At 35.7% G+C, this 23467-nt stretch overlaps 1 protein-coding gene across 2 annotated transcripts in view; it reads left to right on the top strand.

Annotated features, from left to right (window-relative positions):
- MAN1A2 (mannosidase alpha class 1A member 2) overlaps nt 1-23467 on the top strand; it is a 178989-nt gene that overhangs the window by 88954 nt on the left and 66568 nt on the right. For both annotated transcript variants that reach the window (XM_047870244.1, XM_047870245.1), the window contains exons 7-8: nt 18089-18212; nt 22512-22605. In XM_047870244.1, the coding sequence (XP_047726200.1) occupies nt 18089-18212; nt 22512-22605 (218 nt within the window). The remainder of the gene's footprint in view (nt 1-18088; nt 18213-22511; nt 22606-23467) is intronic.

Genomic DNA, 23467 nt, shown 5'->3' with positions numbered 1-23467 from the left:
ACGCATTATTAAAATATTAGTTTAAACAGACCTATTTACTTTATAGAATTGAGGAGAATGATATTCTAGTATTTACCCAGTTACTATATCTAGTACTCTTTATTTCTCTCTGAAGATGTGACCTTTCTTTAATCTGGTACCACTTCATTTCAGCCTGAAGAACCTTAGTATTTCTTGTAATGCTCATTTGTAGGCTTGAATTCTCACTTGAATTTCTTTGTTTGAAAAGTGTTTTATAAAAAAGTTTTTTATTCTTAAAGGATTTTATTTTTAGTGTATGTAAAATTTTTAATTGGTGAGTTTTTCTACCCTTTAAAAACATTGTTTCTTTCTCCTATGTTTTCCATGGTTTCTCATATGTTTTCCATTTTTTCTGATTAAGTCATAATTTAAATGATTGTTGTCGTATACATATATAGTCTTTTTCCTCTGAATCCTTTTAAGATTTTTTTTATTTTTGGTTTTCAGGAGTTCAATTAAGAGGTGCCTCAGGTTTATTTTGGTTGTTGTTGCTTTTGTATCCTCCTTAGGCTTTGTGGATGAGCTTGTTGAATCTGAATATTTAGGTCTTTCACCAAATATAATGGTAAAATTTTGGCCATTAATTCTTCAAATGTTTTTTTCTTCCCCTTTCTTTACCTCCTTCTGAAATGTCATTTACTTGTATTTCAGAATTTTTGTTTTTGTGTCATGGTCCCTGAAGTCTTTGTTTATAGTTTTCAATAATTTTTTTTTCCTGTGTTCTTCAGACTGAATAATTTCCACTGATCTGTCTTCATGTCTTCATGACTCTTTCCTAAGTTGCTCTAATCTGCTCTTAAACCCATGCAGTGGAGTTTTTAGAATTTTGATCTGATTCTTTTCTCATTCTGTTTCTGAGATAGAGATTTTCTGTCTTTTCATTCATTGTGAACACACCTGTATTTCATAAAGCACAGTTAGAATACCTGGTTTAAAGTCTTACTATTTCTAACACTTGGGCCATCTTGGAGTTGGTGTCATTGATTAGCTTTTCACTTGAGGCTAGGTAACATTTTGAATGAATCTGGGACATTCTGAAAGTTTTGTTATGGAAATTCTGGATTCTGTTATGATTAGGTGTGTGTATGTGTGTGTGTGTGTGTGTGTGTGTGTGAGAGAGAGAGAGAGAGAGAGGGATTTAAGTAGTCCTTTAACTTCGTTCTTAGTTGGATTCAAACTTCAAACAATGTCTCAATTCATTTCATTTCTTTATCTTTAACCTGTATTGCTCCAGAGCATTGTTTCTGTTTTCAAGCATTCCTGATTCGCATGGCAGCCAGGGACAAACTTCATATACAGAACTAGAGGCTTCCCCTTTCTTGCTCTTTTCTCCCCAGCATTCTTTCTCCCTCTTTGTTCAGCAGCTGTAATTGCTGCAAAAACTGGCTTCTGATTCTTTAAGACAGAAGGACTGCAAGTTTTCTGTCAGATTTTCTCTGTTCTGCCTAGTATGGGCTTTGAATTTGGGGTAAAAGCTGTAAGAAAGTGTGAAACTTACCCCATACTTGCCCATATTTGCAAGTTTCCACTGTCCTTGGAATCTGACCACTTTTGTTTTATTCTCCAGTGACTTTAGGCCAGTTTGTACTTCATCTAGAGTTTATAATTTTTTTCTGCAGGAAAGATTAGTTAACTCATTAGAAGATCTCTGGGTCATAATGAGAGCAGAAATTAGAAAAAATTTGTTAGATTTATTCATAGATTCTTGGTTTTTAATTTTCTGCAGGAGAGGTTAGTTAAATTTTTTTTTTCAACGTTTATTTATTTTTGGGACAGAGAGAGACAGAGCATGAACGGGGGAGGGGCAGAGAGAGAGGGAGACACAGAATCGGAAACAGGCTCCAGGCTCTGAGCCATCCGCCCAGAGCCCGACGCGGGGCTCGAACTCACGGACCGCGAGATCGTGACCTGGCTGAAGTCGGACGCTTAACCGACTGCGCCACCCAGGCGCCCCCAGGAGAGGTTAGTTAAGTCATTAGAAGATCTCAGGGTCATAATGAGAGCAGAGATTAGAAAAATTTTGTTAGATTTATTCATAGATTCTTTGTTTAAAAAACACTATAATAAATGGTATTATTTAAAATTTTTCATTCCCTACTGCTGGAACATAGAATATAGTTGTTTTTGTAAACTTATTTTGAATTCGGTGATCTTGCTGAATTTGAATCCTCTTGTTTAATAGCAATAATTTATCAGAGATTTCTTTATATACAGGCATCTCACCTATGAATAGGGACAGTTTTGGTTTTACCCCCTCCCCCTTACTTTACTGGCTAGAACTTACAGCAATAGTATTGAATAGAAATAGTGACCAAGGATACTCTTGTTTAGTGGAAAGTGAGTTTTTACCATTAAGTGTGATGCTAATCATAAGACATTTCTATTATTGCTAATATTTTAAGAGGTTCTTTTTAAAAATTATGTATTGTTGAACTTTTTCCAAGCAATTTTTCTGTAGTTATTGAAATGTTGACAAGAATTTTGTTCCTAAATCTTTTTATTCCAGACATCCACATGGGTTTGTTTTTCAATGAGAAACCATTATAGCATTCAAGGAACAAATCCAGTTTTATCAGGATGTACTATTCTGTTTCTATATTGCTGGATTTTAGTTGCTGATATGTTGTTTGGGGTCATTGTATCTTTTTCACACATGAGATTGGTCTGCACTTTTTAATACTCTTGTCTGGCTTTGATATCTAGGTTCTCTTTCAAAACATGTTGGGTAGTGATTCTTCTCATGAAGAGTCTGTTTAAGGTATTTACTAATTTAATTTAATTTAATTTAATTTAATTTAATTTAATTTTGTAATCCCAAGATTCTTGGTAGACACTTCTGGTAAAGTTACTTGGTTCCAGATTTTATTTTGAGTAAGTTTTGATACTGCTGATTTACTGTCTTTTGACACTTAATAAGTTACATTAATTAGATCATGTTTCTGTTTTCTATTTAAGTAAATTTTAGTAATTTATGTGTTCATAAGCCTCTGTCCATCAGGCACAGTATATATTACACTCTTGTATTATTTGTTTACTCTCTGTGTTATCTGTTATGTATTTTCCTTTTTATACTGATATCATACATTCAGTAAAAGATAGCATTTAAATTTTTGCTGAACTCTCCTAAGCAATATACTATAGATATGTTAGATGAATAACACAGTTTTTGTTTATTTTTTAGTAGGAAGTACAAAAAGTGAATCTTTGTAGCATGGTGCATTTATAAACATGATCTTATTTAATTCTAACAATATCCATGTGAAATAGATATCTTTACTTTATAGATGAGGGAATCGGACATCAAAAGGGCACACCTGGGTTTGTCTCCTGACATTTGATCAGTGCTTCTATCAATTTTCTTTTCTTCTAAGTTTTTATTTAAATTCCAGTTAGTTAACATACAGTGTAATATTAGTTTCAGATGTACGATATAATGATTCAACACTTTTTTTTTACATCATCTGGTGTTCACAACAGGTATACTCCTTAATCTCCATCACCTATTTAGCCCATCCCCGACCTGCCTTCCCTCTGGTAATCATCAGTTTGTTCTGTATAGTTGAGTCTGTTTCTTGTTTTTTTCTCTCTTTCTGTCGTCCTTTCCTTGCTTGTTTTGTTCCTTAGATTCCACATATTAATAAAATCACATAGTATTTGTGATTTCTCTGATGGACCTATTTCGCTTAGTATGATACTCTCTCGTTCCATCCATGTCATTGCAGATGGCAAGATTTCATTCTTTGTTATGGCTGAGTAATATTCCATTTTGTGTGTGTGTGTGAATGAATGTGTGTATGTGTGTATGTGTGTGTGTATGTGTGTGTGTATGCATATATGTATGTGTCTACGTTTGCATATATATATGTATGTATGTGTGTATTTGTATACATACACACCACTTCTTTATCCATTCATCAGTCGAAGGACACTTGGGCTACTTCCATAATTTGGCTATAGTAGATAATGCTGCTATAAACATTGCAGTCCATGTACCTCTCTGAATTAGTAATTTTGTGCTCTCTGGGTAAATACCTCATAGTGCAATTGCTGGATCATAGGGTAGTTCTATTTTTAACTTTTTGAGGAAGCTCCATAGTGTTTTCCAGAGTACCAGATTGTACCAGATTGCATTCCTACCATCAGTGCAGGAGGGTTCCCCTTTCTCCATATCCTTGCCAATGCCTGTTGTTTCTTATGTTGTTGATTTTAGCCATTCTGACAGGTGTGAGGTGATAACCTCATTGTAGTTTTGATTTGCATTTCCCTCATGGTAAGTGATGTTGAGTATCTTTTCATGTGTCTGTTGGTCATCTGTATATCTTCCTTGGAAAAATGTCTGTTCATGTCTTCTGCCCATTTTTTAATTGGATTATTCATTTTTGGGGTGTTGAGTTTTATAAGTTCTTTATATATTGAATATTAACCCTTTTTCAGCTGTTATTTGCAAATAACTTCTCCCATTCCATAGGTTGTCTTTTAGTTTTATTGATTGTTTCCTTCACTGTGCAGTAGCTTTTTATTTTGATGAAGTCCCAGTAGTTTATTTTTGCTTTTGTTTGCCTTGCCTCGGGAGACGTATCTAGAAAGAAGTTGCTATGGCCAATGTCAAAGAAGTTACTGCCTGTACTCTTTTCCAGGATTTTTATGGTTTCAGGTTTCACGTTTAGGTCTTTAATCCATTTTGAATTTATTTTTGTGTATGGTGTAAGAAAGTGGTCCAGTATCATTCTTCTGCATGTTGCTGTCTGGTTTCCCAAGTCCATTTGTTGAAGAGAAGGTCTTGGATATTCTTTCCTGCTTTGTTGAAGATTATTTGACCATATAGTTGTGGGTTCATATCTGGGTTTTCTATTCTGTTTTATTGTTCCATGTGTCTATTTTTTGTGCCAGTACCATACTGTTCTGATCACTACAGCTTTGTCATATAACTTGAAGTCCAGAATTGTGATGCTCCCAGGTTTGCTTTTCTTTTTCAAGGTTGTTTTGACTATTTGGGGTCTTTTGTGGTTCCATACAAATTTTAGGACTGTTTGTTCTAGCTGTGTGAAAAATGCTATTGATATTTTGATAGGGCTTGCACTAAATATGTAGATTGCTTTGGGTAGTATAGACATTTTAATGATATTTGTTTTTCTAATCCAAGAGCATGGACTGTCTTTCCATTTCTTTGTGTCTTCTTAAGTTTCTTTCATCAATGTTTTATTTATTTATTTATTTTAATTTTTTTTTAACGTTTATTTATTTTTGAGACAGAGAGAGACACAGCATGAATGGGGGAGGGGCAGAGAGAGAGGGAGACACAGAATTGGAAGCAGGCTCCAGGCTCTGAGCCATCAGCCCAGAGCCCGACGCGGGGCTCGAACTCGCGGACCGCGAGATCGTGACCTGAGCTGAAGTCGGACGCTTAACCGACTGCGCCACCCAGGCGCCCCATCATCAATGTTTTATATTTTTCAGAGTATTAGGTCTTTGACCTCTTTAGTTAGGTTTATTCCTAGGTATGTTGTTACTTCTGGTGCAGTTGTAAATGGGATTGATTTCCTTAATTTCTCTTTTTGCTGCTTCATTATTGTTGTATAGAAACGCAACAGATTTCACTCAGTTTTTACTGTCAGAGGACAAGTTGGGACTGCATTGTTGTGATTTTCAGTGGAATGGCACCTGGCAGGTACCCAAATGTTTTGTTATAAAGTAGAAGGCATCCGTGTGCAATAAACATGATATGAGATCATCAGAAAAAAGAAGGCTTGTCTTTGTTTAAGAAGATCAGGGTGTTTTCATGGAGTGCTTTAATTTGCTTTTATAAAGAAGTATGATACTAATTGGTGATACAAATGGGGTAGGGCATTTTGAGTGGAGGAAGTAGTCTAACCAAAAGGAGATGTGGAGATGAGAAAATATAGGAGATGAGAAAATATAGGGGAGAAAATTGAACTTTTAGAGGAAGGGCTGGTGATGAAATATGGGGAACCAGTATATAAGAACCTCCAAATGCCTCTGCTAATCCTTTAAGTAAGGAGATTTATGAAAGGGCAGAAGTGGCATTTCTGTAAAGAGGCTTAACCTTTAACTGGAAAGCTTGCCTTGGAGTTAACTGAGATAAATTTTATTATCTGGAGATTGAAGGAAGATCTTGAGAGAGTGTATTTGAAATTCTTTTCTCTTCTCTGTAAAAGTAGGAAAATGTACATAGGAAATAAGAAGGTTACTTCACTTCTGGAGGGTTAACTCACAGAACAGATTGGAAGCACTTGGAGTTTTTTGCCTTCCTGAAGGCAACAGCATTCAAAGGCAGCGTTGTTTAACCCCTACATTAGATTGAATTCTCTTGCTCTGTACATCCATCCAACAGAACCATGCGTGTTTTGTTCACCACCATATTCGTATCACTTAATGTGGTGACTACGGTCAAATGACACCTATCCCAGATAGAAGTCTGATAAGCAATAGTATGATTCTTCCATGGTTGGCAAAAGCACAGTGAATGAAGCTAAACTGAACCCCGCAAAAAAACAAAACAAAACAAAATAAAACAAAACAAAACAAAACAAAACCATATTTGGAAGGTTCCATTAAAAACAGAGCAGAAGGAACCACACAGAGATTAAGTTTCCTAGCCAACAGTTTTGGTGTCCTCCACATAAACCTCAAACTGCCGTGTCACTGAATTTCTTCAGCTTGACCCCAGAAGGAAATTCTATTATATGTAGCTCAGTGAAGGGTTCTAAGAGGAAATTGTCTACTTGGGGTAAATATGTAATTTAGATGGGCCTCTCATTATTCAAGAAGGAGTAAGGAGGTAAAAATTAGGACCTTTAAAAAACAAACAGAATGAAAGAGACAAAAAGAAAAAAACCCCACCCCAAACAGATCCTTAACTATGGAGAACAAACAGATGGTTACTAGAGGGAAAGTGGGTAGCTGGTAGGTGAAAAACGTGATGATTAAGAGTACTCTTATCATAGGGTGCCTGGGTTGGCTCAGTCAGTTGAGCATCCAACTCTTGTTTCAGCTCAGGTCATGATCTCAGTTTCATGAGTTCAAGCCCCACGTTGGGCTCTGCACTGGCAGCATGGAGCCTGTTGGGATTCACTCTCTCTCCCCCTCTCTCTGCCCCTCCCCAACTTGCACTGTCTCTGTCTCTCTCAAATAAATAAACTGCAAAAAAAAGTACACTTATAATGTGAGTACTGAGTAATGTGTAGAATTGTTGAGTCATGTACTCAGCTGATTTTAAACATATGCTTGCTTCGCTTGAAATTTTCAATCATGTTGAACTTAAAGCACTTATAAGACATCATCATAAAATTTAAGGGGAATAACCAACTAGAAAAATGTTAATAGCACTAGTGGTATTAATAGCATATGACTGTCATTCTTAATATATAAATCTGGTTAAAGATAAATGTAAAAAATCTTCAGTCACTTTAGTGATCAAAAACATTTAGATTGGAAATAAGACTGTATTTTCTTACCTAGAAAATTGACAAAAAGAAAATTGTATTGTTTAGGACTGACAAAGTGAAGAAATGATGAACCACATATAGTTGTTAGAATTGGAAATTGTAGTAACTTGGAAGATAGATTAGCAGTAGGTTTTAGAAACTTTGAAATATGCTTGCCCTTTGACCTTGTAATTTCACTTCTAGAAATTTATCTTAATACAAATAGGTGAAAGTATTTACAAAGGTTTAATTGTAAGGATGCTTATAGCAGTGATGTTTATATTAATGAAAATAGAATGTACATTAAATACAGAATAGTGGCATGTCCATATACTGAAATGTGACATAGCCATTTGAAATGGTGTTCTGGAAGTGAACTTTTGAAAAAAAAAGATAATACTCGTGACGTGAGTGTTCAATGACGTGCATGTGCACACTGGGTGGGGGCAGAGAGAGAGGGAGAGAGAGAATCCCAAGCAGGCTCTGCACTGTCAGCACAGAACCCAACATGGGGCTCAATCTCATGATCCTAATGCCGAAATCAAGAGTCGAACCCTTAACTGGCTGAGCCACCCAGGCGCCCCTACTAAATCTTTAAGAACTTTATAATAGTAATGATTATGAAAATACTATGATTCATTTAAAATGAATCTGATATTAATGAACAGATAAATTATTTCCAGAGTTTTGCTATTAAAAAACACTAGAAGAAATGTCCTGCATATGTTGGGAATCATATGTATGTGTACATGTGTGTACATGTATATGTGGTAGGATGTCTTTGGTAGAAAGGCTGGATCAGAGTTACGTGCATTTTTGTATTGAAAGACACAAAGAGAATATACCAGTAGACATTTCCACAATAAGTGTGTGAGAGTGCATCTTATCTAACATTTTCAAATAGGGTTTATTTTTATCAGATAGAGACAAAATGAAATCTTAATTTTCACTTCACTGATTTTTGAGTGAGGTTGGGTACATTTTATTCAGTGCACAGCTTTCTTATATCTTTTTCTGTTTTCTAGTGGATATTTTAAAGTATACACTAGATTTAAGATTTAAATCAATCTTCAAGATCTTTTTGTATATTAGCTAAATCAGTACTTTGTCATATATGTTGCAAATACTTTTTGCTACTATTTATGGGAGGCTTTTCTTCAAAGATTTACATGTTTTCTAGTATAATAATGGTTTAATTTTTCTCTTATAACTTTGATCCATTTGGAATGTGTTGTGGTATAGAAAGGAAGATAAAAACTGAGCTTTTTTTTTTTTGAGATGTTTAGGTTTTTGCTCTGACACTGAAGTAATAATTTTATGATAAAATATAATAAAATGTAAAAAGTATTTCCAAATATATGTGAATCTGTCTTCTAGATCTTATTCTGTTACATTAATTAGTGTATTTATTTTAGTTCTGCATCAATTTAATTACTGTGTTATAATTGCTTTACTGTCAGGTTGTACTGGTCCCTTTAGTGTCCTGTTTTTCAGTATCAGCTTTGCTGACATGTTTATTTTCTTTCTATGAAATTTAGAATTATTGTGTCCAGTTTAATTTTTTTGATCTTTGATATTTGGGTTTGCACTAAATTTAGAAATTATTTTAGGGGACATCTTTACATTAAATATTCCTTTCCTGTATAATAAGCTATGTCTTTTCATTTATTTAAATCTTGTTCTATGTCAGTCAGTAGAGGTATAGGCTTCTTTTACATAGATTCTGAACATTTAAGGTCACTTAAAAATGCTTAACCTTTTAAATATTTATTGGTACTTTGGGGGACATAAATTCTAGAGGAAAACATAGAAAATGACTTTATGTCTTCTGGGCACCTGAAGATTTCTTTTTTTTTTTTTAATTTTTTTTTTAACATTTATTCATTTTTTGAGAGACAAGAGAGAGAGCACAAGCAGGGGAGGGGCAGAGAGAGGGGGAGACACAGAATCTGAAGCAGGCTCCAGGCTCTGAGCTGTCAGCACAGAGCCCTAGGCGAGGCTTGAACTCAGGAAACGCGAGATCATGACCTGAGCGGAAGTTGGACGCTTAACCGACTGAGCCACCCAAGTGCCCCAAAAGATTTCTAACATAATAAAAAGCCTGGAAGTTGTACAGCTTTGATTAAATACAAAATTTAATGAAATGTTAGAGACATCACATTAAAATCAAGAATAAGAAAGTATTTCACATTTTTCTGGAGGTTTTAACAAGGGTAACCAAATAGGAAAAAGGAATAATATGAAGATATGGATTGGAGACAAAATTTATAGTTAATAGCAGATCATATGATTGCTTTCCTACAAGAAAAAGAAGATGATCAATTGAAAACCCATTGGAATAATAAAGAGTTGAATACATTGGTCAGTTAAAAAATTAAAACGTCTTTTGAACACTAAGGATATGAGGTTGGAAACTGTGCAGAAAGCTCATGCCTTAGTAAAGAACTAAACTAGCCACAGAGTAAAGACAATATAGATTTGTCTTAGCAGAGCCTGGAAATAATCCTTGAAAGAGCTAAGCTGTCCACAAGTTATTTAACTGTCAAGAGAAAATTGAAAATGCTTTAAAGGAAGGTAATAAAATTCATACATTCAGGAGAATGTAACCTATAATCAGGAGGAAAACAATTGTCAGTAGAAACATGCACAAATAACAGGTGATGCAGATTGCAGTAAAGGACTTTAAAATAGTTATTATAAGTATGCTCAGGGATTTAAAGGGAAATATGAACCAGATGAGAAGAGAGATTTTATAAAGGACTGAATGGAATTTGTAGTGCTGAGAAATAATATGAAATAAACAATTCGCTTGACCGGCTCAGCAGCAAATTTGACACCACGTCAGACAAAATCCATGAACTTGAAGACATGGAGGTAGAAACCACCCAAACGGAAGCACAGAAAGAAAAATGAAAGGAACGTAGCCAGTGTAGCTGGTGACCTGCAGGACAATATCCAGATGTTTAGCATACACATAATGGAGTAGTTGGGGGTGGGGATGGAGCAGGAAGAGGGCAGAAAAACTATGCGAAGAAGAAATGGCCCCAAATTTTCCACATTCGATGAACTACTATAAACCCATCGGTCCCAGAAACTTGATGAAACCCAAATAAGGTAAAGTAAAGAAGCCTTAATGAATGGGTGAAAATCAATGAAAAAAAAATCTTTTTTTTTTTTTCTTTTAACACCAGAGGAAAAATGACATTACGCACAAGGAACAAGGTTAGAAGTACTGCTTGCTTCTTGTCTGAGGCAGTACAAGCCAGAAGACAATGGAATGCATCTTGAAAGTGCTGAAAGAGAACAGTCAGTCTAGAATTCTGTGATCACTGACAATAGTTTTCAAAACCATAAGAGACTCTTAAATACTGAGAATAAACAGGGTTGGTGGGGGGTGGGGGAGAGGGCAAAGTGGGTGATGGTCATTGAGGAGGGTACTTGTTGGGATGAGCACTGGGTGTTGTATGGAAACCAGTTTGACAAGAAATTATAGTTAAAAAAAGCCTGAAGGTGAAATCAAGACATTTGAAGACAGACAAAAGCTTAAAGAATTTTTTGCCAACAGGACTCTGTTACCAGAAATGTTAAAGGAACTTTTAATGACATTAGGTGGAAAGGCAGAGCTACATAAAGCAATGGAAGAACAGCTAAAAGAGTAAATACATAAATAAAAAATATAAAAAGCCTACTTTTTTTTGTCTTAACAGTTTTCTTTAAAAGATAATTGGCTATTTAAAGCAAGCATAATAACGTCACACTGGAGGTCTGTAATATACGTGGAAGAGAAGTGTGTGATGACACTAGCACAGAGGATGACACGAGGGTATTGTCGTGTTGTTACATTATGTGGGAAGGACTGTGAGATTTGCAAGTATACTGTGATCGGTTATTGGTACCTATGGTAATCTGTAAAGCAGTCATACACACAAAAAATAAGCCAGTGAAGAAATGGAATTACTAAAGAACACTCAGTCCAGATGAAGGCAGGAAAGAGGACTAAAGACCTGATCGTAAAAAATAGACATCAAAAAAGCAAAATATTAAGTCTGTGTTGCTGGAATATAAAATGGCATAGCCAGTTTGCAAAACAGTTTTATACAGTTAAAACAGAATTATTATATGACCCAGAAAGTGTACTCCTAAGATAAATACATGACCAAGAGAAACGAAAGCATATACAGAGGTGGTTCATAACCACCTTATTCCTAATAGTCCCAAACTGTAAACAACGCCAGGGTTTATCTAACAGGTGCATAACTAAATAGTTGTGGTATTAAAACAATGGAGCACCACCTTGTAATAAAGAGAATTGAACTACTGGAGATGGCAATATAGATAAATCTCAGAGATGTGGTGCATGAAAGAGTCAAATGCCCAAGAATGTATGCTGTATGATTATGTTCACATAAAATTCTGGAACATACAGAACTAATGAATAATGTGAGAAAGTAGATGAATGGTTTGTTTGAGACTGGGTGGAGGGAAAGTGTGATTTGACTGCAAAGGTGTATGAGGACAGGATTGGAGAGATTGGCTTGATTCTTACCCCAGTGTATTCATTTGCCAAAACTCTTGAAACTCTGTGTCTAAATTGATGCATTTCTGTATTAAGTCATACCTCAGTGTGTTTCTTTGAAAAGAAAAATAAATAGACCAGAGTTGACTGAGGGGCTATGAAAAAAAAAAGCCACAAAAAATATCACTGATCTGTAATTGAAGACATTCTTAAATTTGAAAAAATATTAGACACAAAACGTTTGGAAAACATAGAAAATTAAAAACAGAAATAAATGACCAATCAATATACGAAGTGAAGTTAAATCCTAATGTAGTAATTCAAATTATGCTTGTGTAGGTATGAAATTTTCTGAAAGACTAGGTGACAAAGAACAAAGGTTAGCTTTGGAGCTGGGAAGTAATGGACGAAGTACAGGACTTAGAGGGAGACTTTTTACTTTGTGCTATGTTCCATATCTTTTTTTTCTTTAAATTTTTATTTAAATTCCAGTTAGTTAACATGCAGTGTAACATTACTTTCAGGTGTGCATCATGGTGAGTCAGCACTTCCGTACCATCACCTGATACTCATCAGGACAAGTGCACTCCTTAATCCCCATCACCTCTTCAGCCCATCCCCACATCCCTTCCCCTCTGGGAACCATCTGTTCTCTGTAGTTAAAAGTCTGTTTCATATCTTTTGAATTTTAAATCATTGACTCTGTGACCTTTCCCTTCTCCCCCATTGAGTGAAATGTAACAAAAATAAGATTTCACATTAAAATAAAAATAAAGGAAACCATTGCATTTATTTTTTGCCAAATAGGGAAGGCTTTATTTTTTTTAATGTCACCTCTTGTGGATAAGGATGTGGGAAGGTCATTCTTACATCACAGCTTTCCTTGTACCTAGCATCCTTGAAGAAGCGTCTGTCAATATCTATCAGAATCCCTTAAAACCTATTCCTTTTGACCCAGCAATTCCACCTCTGGCAGTTTCCTATAAGGAAGTGATTGGAGGCACGGACTGAGACATATATGAAATGGTATTTATCATAGCATATTTCATGAAAACAGAGACATAAGTACATATTGAACGTCCAAGAGGAACGTGATTGGGTAAGCAGATTTTGGTAGTACATAAGAAAGTAATGTGCACCCGCTTAAATGGTGTCATGGGGAAAATATTTACGTTACACTAAATTTAAAAAACATGTTATGCCGTTCATATAATGAGGGTAACCAGTAAGCGTTTTATTTATAAGTGTACAATTAAGGGTACAATTACACTCAAGAGTGAATGGAGGAGCAATTAAATTATTTACTTAATTTCTCACATTTAAAGACTGACAAATTAGTTTTATTTTATTGGGTGACCTTTCAAATAGTTCTGTTCAAAAATGATTTCTCAAAATGAAACCATTTCTAAACACACACAGACCTATATCCTTGTATATTTATCTAAATTTGAAATTATTGGCACCTTCAGTTGACTCTTTTGTATGCTTTTATTTGAGAAGGTATTCTCTCTACAGTTGCTCAGAGGAAGTTCTGCTCAAAAGTAGAATATTCTCACTTCTCCATTTTTTTGCAATTTAAAATGTGTAAATATTTTAGCCTGGCTGTTTTCACAGATGTGATTCTTTTCACTCAGAGTATTTTCTACATAAAACTTTTTTTTTTTTTTAATTCAAGCATAATGAACATACCTTGTTATATTAGTTTCAGGTATATGTTATAGTGATTCAGCAGTTCTAAACATTTCTCAGTGTTCATCAGCCAGTCTGCCCACCCACCTCTCCTCTGGCAACCACTAGTTTGTGCTCTGTATTTAAGAGTTTTTGTTTTTTGTATCTTTTCCTTTGTTCATTTGTTTTGTTACTTAAATTTCATATACGAGTGAACTCATATGGTATTTGTCTTTCTCTGACTTACTTCACTTAGCATTATGCTCTCTAGATGCAACCATGTTGTTGCAAATGGCAAGATTTAATTTTTTATAGTTGAGTAATATTTCATTGTATCTATATCTATATATACATACCATATCTTTTTAATCCAGTGGAAAAATTGGGTTGCTTCTCTATCTTGGCTTTTGTAAATAATGCTGCAGTAAACGTGTGGGTGCATATATCTTTTTGAATTAGCATTTTCATATTCTTTGGGTAAATACCCAGTAGTGGAATTACTAGATCATATGGAAATTCTATTTTTAACTTTTGAGGAACCTCCATAGTGTTTCCACAGTGGCTGCGTCAGCTTGCATTCCCATCAGTGGTGTCAGACGGTTCCTGTTTCTTCACATCCTCGCCAATACCTTTTCTTTCTTGTGTCGTTGATTTTAGCCATTTTGACAGGTGTGATGATGAGTGATGTTGAGCATCTTTTCATGTATCTGTTAACTCTTGTTCTGTTTTCTTTGGAAAATTGTCCATTCAAGTCCACTGTCCATTTTTTAATTGGATTATTTGGGGGTTTTTTGGTGTAAAACTTCTATTTTTAATTGGCTTTAGTATTTCTTCCAATTTAGCTGATGCAAAATCATAAGTCTTCTCAATTTTTTTCCACTGAAGTATATATAAATATATTTAATTTAAAATAGGAGCTCCATCAAGAGTCTTCCTATAAATCAAGATATACCCATTTAAACATTATACATTGGTTGAATTTACATCATTTAATTTTTTAGTTCCTCCTTTGCTGAGGTAAATTTCAGTGTCAACCTGTTCACGTGCTTTATTTTTTTTTTAATATGAAATTTATTATTAAATTGGTTTCCCTACAACACCCAGTGCTCATCCCAACAGGTGCCCTCCTCAGTGCCCATCACCCACTTTCCCCTCCCTCCTACCCCCCCCCCATCAACTCTCAGTTTATTCTCATTTTTTTAAGAGTCTCTTATGGTTTGACTTCCTCCCTCTCTAACTTTTTTTTTTTCCTTCCCCTCCCCCATGGTCTTCTGTTAAGTTTCTCAGGATTCACATAAGAGTGAAAACATATGGTATCTGTCTTTCTCTGTGTGACTTATTTGTTTTTAATCATTGCAATACGCTAAAAACTTTATTTCATTCCTTGAATTCATTGATTAAAGATTTTCAATGGACTTTGAACAAAACAAAAACAAAATATAGATCACTTATTATGAAAAACATTTAACACGATGTAGGACACAGGTTGATTTGCCTTGTAAATCAGCAGAAGCTTATCAAACATTTTTAAACTCCAGTTGCTGGTGGTCAGTCCAGAGAGATCATGGTTTTTGCTTGGTTGTTTGTTTTTGTTTTTTGGTAGTCATTACATATTTTTTGTTCAGTTTCTCTGATACATATATGTACATTTTAATATCTACCCCTTTTATTTTTGATTAGTTGAAAATTACAGCATTTTGATGAAATAATGATCTGGTTGTTTTTGGCAGCTCATCACCTCACCAGTGTTATACCTTCTTCTTAGGGTTTTTTTTTTAACTTTTTTATTTTTCCAAGTTGTTGGAATATAGGTAGATATCAAATTTAACATTTTAGATCGTTCCTGTGAGGTTGGGTGTCAAGTATGTGAACAATCTTGTTTAGAATTTAGTGTTTTGAAAAGTGTTTCAATGCACTTCTTCTCAGTGCATTCAATGTTGGGACCTTTGGACAAAGTTTTTAGGTAAGAGGAAGCTGTTAGACTTCCTAGGGACTTTGTGTTTATACTTGACCACATTGTAATCCATTCACCGCACTGATGCCTAGGTAGTCTTTCTTAATGGTACGCTTTATTCCTTACATATGATATATTTCTTAAAATCCTTCATGACCTTCCATTACACTCAGAATTTTTTTTTTTTTTAATTTAGCATGGCCTTACCAGAATTCTTGTGTAGTCTGGACTATATCTAGCTGTCGAACCTCATCCTGTATCATTCACTTCCCCTTCCTGAGCTGTAGCCACACCAGCCACCTTCCTTTTCCTCGGGGTCATTGCATTTGTTGTTTCCTCTACTGGGATTTCTCTTCTTCCAGATCTGTTTGTCACTGGCTCTTTCTCCTAATATAGGTTTCAGTGCCAATTGTGTCATTTCAGAAACAGTTTCTCTGAACACTATATATAAAGAACCTTTTAACTTACCTTCTATCACTAGTACTTAGTATTCTAATTTCTGTATGAAATTATCACTATTTAAAATGGTCTTATTTAATGTAGGAGCAGGAATGTTATATGTCAGGTTCAATACTGTATCTCCCAGAGCATACTAGGCACTTAATATTTGGAAATGAATGACTGTTCTGTGTAGTTTACTGTATTCGTATTTCTTCTTTGATTCTCACTTCTAGCTACAAAAAAAAAATTTGTGGTATTTTCCTAGCGTATTTTCAAAGCCAATATGAAAATAGCACCAAATAATTAAAGAACTTTATCTATTTTAATGTTTTCTCAAGACAGATAAATAATAATGTATATTGAATTGGCGGCATACAAGTGGGTATAAAATAAGAGAAAGATTTGTATTTTTACTTCCTCCTGAAAGTAGAAAAGACCCTGGAGAATGGTTTAGAGTTCTCATAGAAATAATCCATGAGCTCTGCTACTTGAATAATTAACCTAGACTTCCTGTTCCAACCGTATCAAACTAATCCTCCCATAACAAAACCAATCATAACAGCTAAGCAAAGCAGTTTAATGGCATTGGAGCAACTAACTGAGGGAGGACTTCTAGGAGAAGGTCATATCCATATAAATGTTGGCTTTTTTCCTGAGGACATGTTTTAAATCATTGTGCAGGCAGAGAGGCCAAGCCTCAAGGGGTGGTCATTTGGGGCAGAGGAGACTATGCTCAGGTAGAGTTGCCAGAGTGGCTGAGGCATGAGAGACAAAATCTCAAGACAGGAAGGAATTGCAGAGAAATTTCTAAGCCCAGCAATTTATACATTTCCCTCAAATTGTTGGCTGATTCTGTAACTTTATGTGCATGGGGGCAAGACTCAAGGAAACTTAGAAGGAAATCGTGGTTAGAGGCTAAAGGGCAAAGAAAAAAATGTAACAGCCACATGGTACTGGGGAGAAAGATATTAGTGTTTAAGGCTGCCAAGGTAAAGGGCGCTTGTTAACACCCCAGACTTCCAGCTGCAGTCCCAGAGGGCACTCCCTAGAAATAGAGGTAAAATGGAAATAGACTCCCCTTAAGTCTGCCTGCACTCAACCTGTGTTTCAGAAGGAACTTAACCTTTAGAAAGAATATAATGTTCAAAGTGTCTGTGCTTTTTCATTTATATAGTCTAGCTTCCAGTAAATTATAAGGCAGGCTGAAAAAAGGCAGGAAGATACCCTAGGAATATATAAGCACAAAAAAAGATGTACATAAGATTATTCACTGTCAAAGTCTTTACTAATAGCAAAATATTAGAAAAATGCTGAAGGACCACCAACAGAGGATTGATTAAATTATGTTTGTGTAATATAGTGGTGTTTTACACATGTATATCAGAATTTGGGGCAGGACAGTTCTTTATTGTATGACACTGACTTAACCATTCTCGGGCACTTTACATCTTTGGCCCTAACACAATAAACGTAAATTGCACCTTCAAGGTTCGATACAACTCAGAATGCTCTCACACATTTTCATATGCCTCTGGGGTGGGGCATTCAAATTGAAAATCATTAATACCATAGAATTTTGTACAGTTGTTTAAAAAAAAAATGAGAAAGTTGTTGATGAACCAATTATGGAAAGACCCCTGCAGTGTATCTTAAAATGCAAGATGCAGAGCAGTATGTATACTTTGCTATATTTTGTGTAATAGAGGAGGAAATAATAGATATTTGGATTGCTTATATATGCATAGTAATGCATAAGAAACTAATGCAAGTGATTATCTGTGGGGCCTGATAGGGTGAAGAGACGTGAGATTTCAGGGATGAAATCTATTTACTTACTGTATACTTTCCTGTATTGTTTTGATTTTTAAAACATGTGGATATAGTACCTATTCAAAAAAAGTTATAAATAATAATCTGTTAGATATAAACAAACTATTGTGTTCGATATAATAATTTCTAAAAGAATTAAAGTTTATGTACTCATTACAAAAATGTTCTGGTCTTTTTCCAATTCTGTCTCCTTTGACCTTTGCCTTCCCTCAGTGGAGTAGGGCGGAACTGGGGCTGGGCATCTGCAGGTAGCAGCATTCTTGCCGAATTTGGTACACTGCACATGGAGTTTGTCCACCTCAGCTACCTGACAGGGGACCCCGTCTACTACAAGAAGGTCAGTTTTCTCACCGCCTTCTCTTTGTTTATCATAAAAGACTTCTTTAAGATTTACCGAACGATCGTTGCTTGGAAAATGTTTGCCTTTCCAGGAAGGTGTATGTCAGTACTCTGGGCCCCCCCCCTTTTTTTTTTCTTTTTAAACTATCTAAAGGAATGTCCATTCTCTTTACAATATTTACTGTTATTTGAGAAGTGTAACCACTAGTAGTTTTGTGAAAATTCTGTTGCCATCTCTATTCAGCATCATGTTGCAGTGTCCCTAGCCCCAGAACAAGAAAAACAAAGTGAACAGAAAGTTAAAGAATTGAATTGAATTGAAAAGGAAGAAGGAAAAAAAACAATCATTCACAGATTACATGATTATCCACCTGAAATCTTAAAATAATCTGTATTTAAACTATTAGAAATAAGAGCATATTTATAGTTTTGAATAGAAGATCAATATACGTATGAAAAATCACCAGCATTTCTCTGCACCAACTACAACAGGCAAGAAAGTATCAGTGTTAACAAACATATGTGGTAGGAACTTTACGTGATGGGAACAAGAGTGTAACTTCCTTACAAATAAGCTTAACAAAAGATAAATAAAGTTCAAAACACTTGAATGACATTGAGGAGGACCTAAGTAAATGGAGAAGGATGTTCTGTTCATGTACAGCTAAACAGTATCATAAAAACTTTAGTCTTTTCCAGATTGATCTGTAGTGTTAATTCAGTGCCACTTAGAACTCCAGTGGCTTCTTTTTAAAAAATGAAACTTGACAAGATTCTTCTAGAATTTATATAGAGGAGAAATGTGGAGTGGGTTTGCATTACCCATATCGACACTCACAGGGAAGTGTTGGTGCATAAAGACAAATAGACTGATGAACAGAATAAATGTTCCTTAAATAGATCCATATATATGTGGAAACATTGTGACAGGGGCAGCATTGCAGATTATAACCATTTGAGGAGCATTAAAGGCTTAAATTTAAAAGACAAATCTAGTGAAGTTGAAAATACATATACCCTGTGACCCAGCAATTCCACTCTTTGATATGTACATTTATACCATACTATACATAGAATAATCATTTGCATTAGCAATTTATATAATAAAATTCAGTACAGCAGTAGGAAGAATTGAATTATATTTATCAATTAAAAGAATATGATACAACCTTTTTTAAAAAGTTAAAAACAAGCAGAGCTGAATAATATGTTTTGTATGGGAATTCAGAAGTGATGAACATAAAACTCAGAGCTGTGAGTACATCCAGGACAGAGTCCGTGCTCTGTAAATGTATAAACAGTGCAGCAAAGGTGTTTGTAGTGTTGCATTTCTTAAATTGGGATGTGAGTGGAATCTGTGTATATTCCTTTCTATGTGTGAGCTGTTTCATCGGTTGAGAAGAATTTGCAGGTAAAGACAGCAGTGAAGGAAGACACAAAATTTTTCTTTTCCTGATGAAATTAACAAAAATCTTAAAGACCGGCAAACATTTATCCATAGCAATGAAAGGAGGAGAGGCTGCAGTCTCATGTCATAAGTATGTGACAGCCAAGAAGCAGAAAGCTTGTGGCATGGTACTTAAGTCTGTTTCCCACCTTGTTCTCAACCCTTACTGGGCAAAGGAAGCACGTCATCAGATTCCTGGCACTCCCCATCAGTCCGTCTCACAGAGGACACCAGTGCGGAGGGTGTGGGGTGTTCACTTGTCCACAGCTCCCGAGGGGTCTTGCCTCCATCTTCCCTGAACACTGGGACTCCAGATCTCAGATTGTGTCCAGGAGGGGAGGAATACTCCCCTCTCACCCACCCGACACAGTAGGGATGAATTCAGAGACACTGCAGCTGTAACATATCAAACCAAAGTTCAGGTCAGAGCCGACCCTGTTAAACGTGAGCAAGACGCAGAGGGAAAACGTGGCAAGTATATAAACATACTGCAACAGGGTAGTAACAAAACCGTGGTGGTAAATAGCATGTAAAAGACTGATAAAGAACCCACTTTCAAATTTCATGAAGTCACTGTAATTTATACTATAATAGCAAGTGAACTCAGTAAAATTATAACTCAAAAGAAATAATGATACAAAAAGATTGCAGAACTGAAGAAACAAATTGAGATCTTAAAACGTTATATTTCTATTAATAAATAAACGAAAAACAACAAAGCAGTGACTTTATATAATTGAAAAACAATTTACTAACGTGGAAAAGCAGGAGACCATCATAGTGGAAACCAAGAAAAAGCATGAAGAGATTAAAAGCTGATAAATGTATAAAATGAAGGTAATCTAGCATATGGTATTTCTGAAGTAGAGGATCTGACAGATAGGAATCACCTAAAAGTGACAGGAAGGAGAGAGAGAACTGCAAATTCCCTTTTTAACAGAATTGAGAGATACTTGATATTTCACACCACAAAATAAGAGAAAAGGTTGCCGTAATCAAGGGCAGAGAGGTTTGGGAAACAAGAGAGGATATTTGTGGCTGCAGATTTCAAGAATAAAAAACCAGAAGAGCATAGTTCCCTGAAATAAATGGTATGTCTAGAGGTGCAGAACCGAAGTCCTCATTAGCAGCATTGAGAACAGGGTCACGGACTGATGGTGGGTGCTTCTTTGGACCCTTCTACAGGCGTGTTGAGAAGCTAGGATAACAGAATTCTCAGGAAACTTTGGTGAGGGAAGAGAATGCATGACACATTTTCTTTTATGAGCAGTGCTACCGCATTGCTAGTCTCGGTTATCTGGGGAAAAGCAAAGGCGTCCGGTCTCTTCCTGGCCTTTTATGTCATCCTTGTGTAAATAGCTGGTTCAAGGAAAATAACAATGAGTAATTCATCAGGAAAGAACAAGGATAGAATTTATACAGAGGTATATTATCAGAAAAAAAGAGGGAAGGAACAGGATATATAAGAGATGCCCAAAAAATACTTCTCAGGAAATAGCAATTAAATCCTGACCGAACATTGCCATGAGAGGGAAGATAATGAAGCCCTCCTCTCTGTGAAACGAGTGTATCAACAGAAATAGAGTGCTCAGAGACAGTTAAGATGTGCTATTGGTAACAAATTGCAAGAAACAGTTACCACCAAAAATGAAAGCCAAATTGGAAGCAGTACAAAGGAGGTGTTCAAAGACAATGATGGACTTAGAAGACAAAATTGAGATAAGCTAGTAAAGGTATCGACAGTAAAAAAGAGATGGATAAAAAGATTCAGAAAGGAAAGGCAGCTGAAAGAGGCAGAGAGGATTCAACGTATGCCTAATTTTCAGAAGACAAAAGAAGGTAATATTTTATTATCCCTAATGGCATCATTTCAAACTGCCTAATCGTGGTTCACGGAATTATTCAGATTGGGATTGTACATAGAGTTGGTCTCAGCCTTGAAAGAACACAGACAACACACCATCCTTGGGCCAGTTCCTAAAACCGCCTAATGACAAAGTCCAGCCAAATGAAAGATGACCAAGACATTGTCCTAACAGGATTTGTGCTGTGCTCAAGCCAGAAAATAATGAAGTATATATAAGGTTCTGTGAAGATGTTTCCCCAAGTCATGCATACTGAGCAGGTTATCCTTCAGAGGTAAAAGGAACATTCTCAAATAAGAATACAAGGAGTAGAATACATTTGTGCACTCTCAAAATCCATCCAGTGTATAGATGAATGCAGATAAAGTCCCTGAGAAAGTTTCTAGCTTCTTAATATATTTTTGTGATTTCTTTCCTCCGTAGCTTTAGGGAGATCTTTCAGGAATCAAAATTTGGGGGATTTTAGGAATTTTCAGGATTTCTATTATGGGATCGATATTTAGAGTTCAGTAATTTAGTTCACTTTTTCACCTATTCAGGTTAGTTTCATACTTCTTATTATAAATGTCCTTTTATGATTCCATTTCTTTGAAATTATTTCTGTTTTTATATTTAGATATGTACATATTAAATGTGTCTGGAATGATGTGTATTACTGATGTTTCTGATGGTTATTTCTGGATAGTAAAATGTTGGCATTTAAATTAGTTTTTTTCTGTGCTCTTCATATTTTCAATTGTTTCTTGAATTTTAAATAATGGTGGTATATCATCTGGTAAAAATAACGAGTCATTTATAAAGTAGAAGCCTTTCCTGACCACTACCACCACCACCACCACCACCACCACACACACAGACACACACACACACACACACACACACACACACACACACACACGGGAGATGGTGTAGGTTCTGAGTGAGGAAAAACCACAAAGCCTAGTTGACATTTACTTTATTAATTGTATTCTTTATTTTTGTTAAGGTCATGCATATTCGGAAACTACTTCAGAAAATGGATCGTCCAAATGGTCTTTATCCAAATTATTTGAACCCAAGAACAGGTCGCTGGGGTCAGTGTAAGTATTTCTAGTACAGCCGATGCTATGTCAAAAGGTTATTTGTCTGGAGACTAGCTTGATGTAGTGAAAAGTCCATCACACATATGGTTGGAACCCCTCAGCTTCTAACCCTGTGATCTGCTAGTGCCATTACCTTTGGCAAATTTCTAATCTTTTGTCGCTTCAGTTTTTCTACGTGTAAATGGAAACACTAATAACCTGTGTCACAAGCAGTATTTTACTCCATTAATGTGTAAGTACTTTGTTAAAAATAGTGCCGCCTTTGCAAAAAAAAAAAAAAGGGTTCCCCCTATTTATAAACCCTAGCTTCATGTAAATAAGAGCATTGCTTTGGATAGGTATTTATTAAAGGAATATGAAGAACAAACAAGGGTCTTAAATGATTAGAAAGGGGGGGCGCAGTTGCTCTTGGACAAGATTTGTCCAGTCATTTTAACAGAAGATACCAGGTCTTATTATTCAGATTCTGTGCCAAATGCTTGGATGAAACTAGAGATGAGGGATAACTATGTAGAACTTGGTCTGAGTTTAGGGAGCTCCCAGGCCAGCAGGGGAAGCAGACACACTTCAAAGTCGTTGGAGCTGGAATATAATGTGGTAAGTGTCACGGTACAGACATGTACCAGTTGTGATGTGAGACTGGCAGAAGTGACTTCCTCGGTGAGGAGAAGGTATTTTGTTTGATGAGAGGGTGATATTTTAAAGCTTTAGAATTGATCTTCGAAGGAATAGATTTTTTTAAAATAACAAATGTTGCGGCGCCTGGGTGGCTCAGTCGGTTAAGCATCCGACTTCGGCTCAGGTCATGATCTCATGGTTCGTGGGTTCGAGCCCCACATCGGGCTCTGTGCTGACAGCT

This window comes from Prionailurus viverrinus, chromosome C1, assembly GCF_022837055.1.
Source record: "Prionailurus viverrinus isolate Anna chromosome C1, UM_Priviv_1.0, whole genome shotgun sequence".
Taxonomy (NCBI): domain Eukaryota; kingdom Metazoa; phylum Chordata; class Mammalia; order Carnivora; family Felidae; genus Prionailurus; species Prionailurus viverrinus.
Note: the sequence above shows the minus strand (reverse complement) of the source record. Positions and strands in the feature narration are given on the sequence as shown.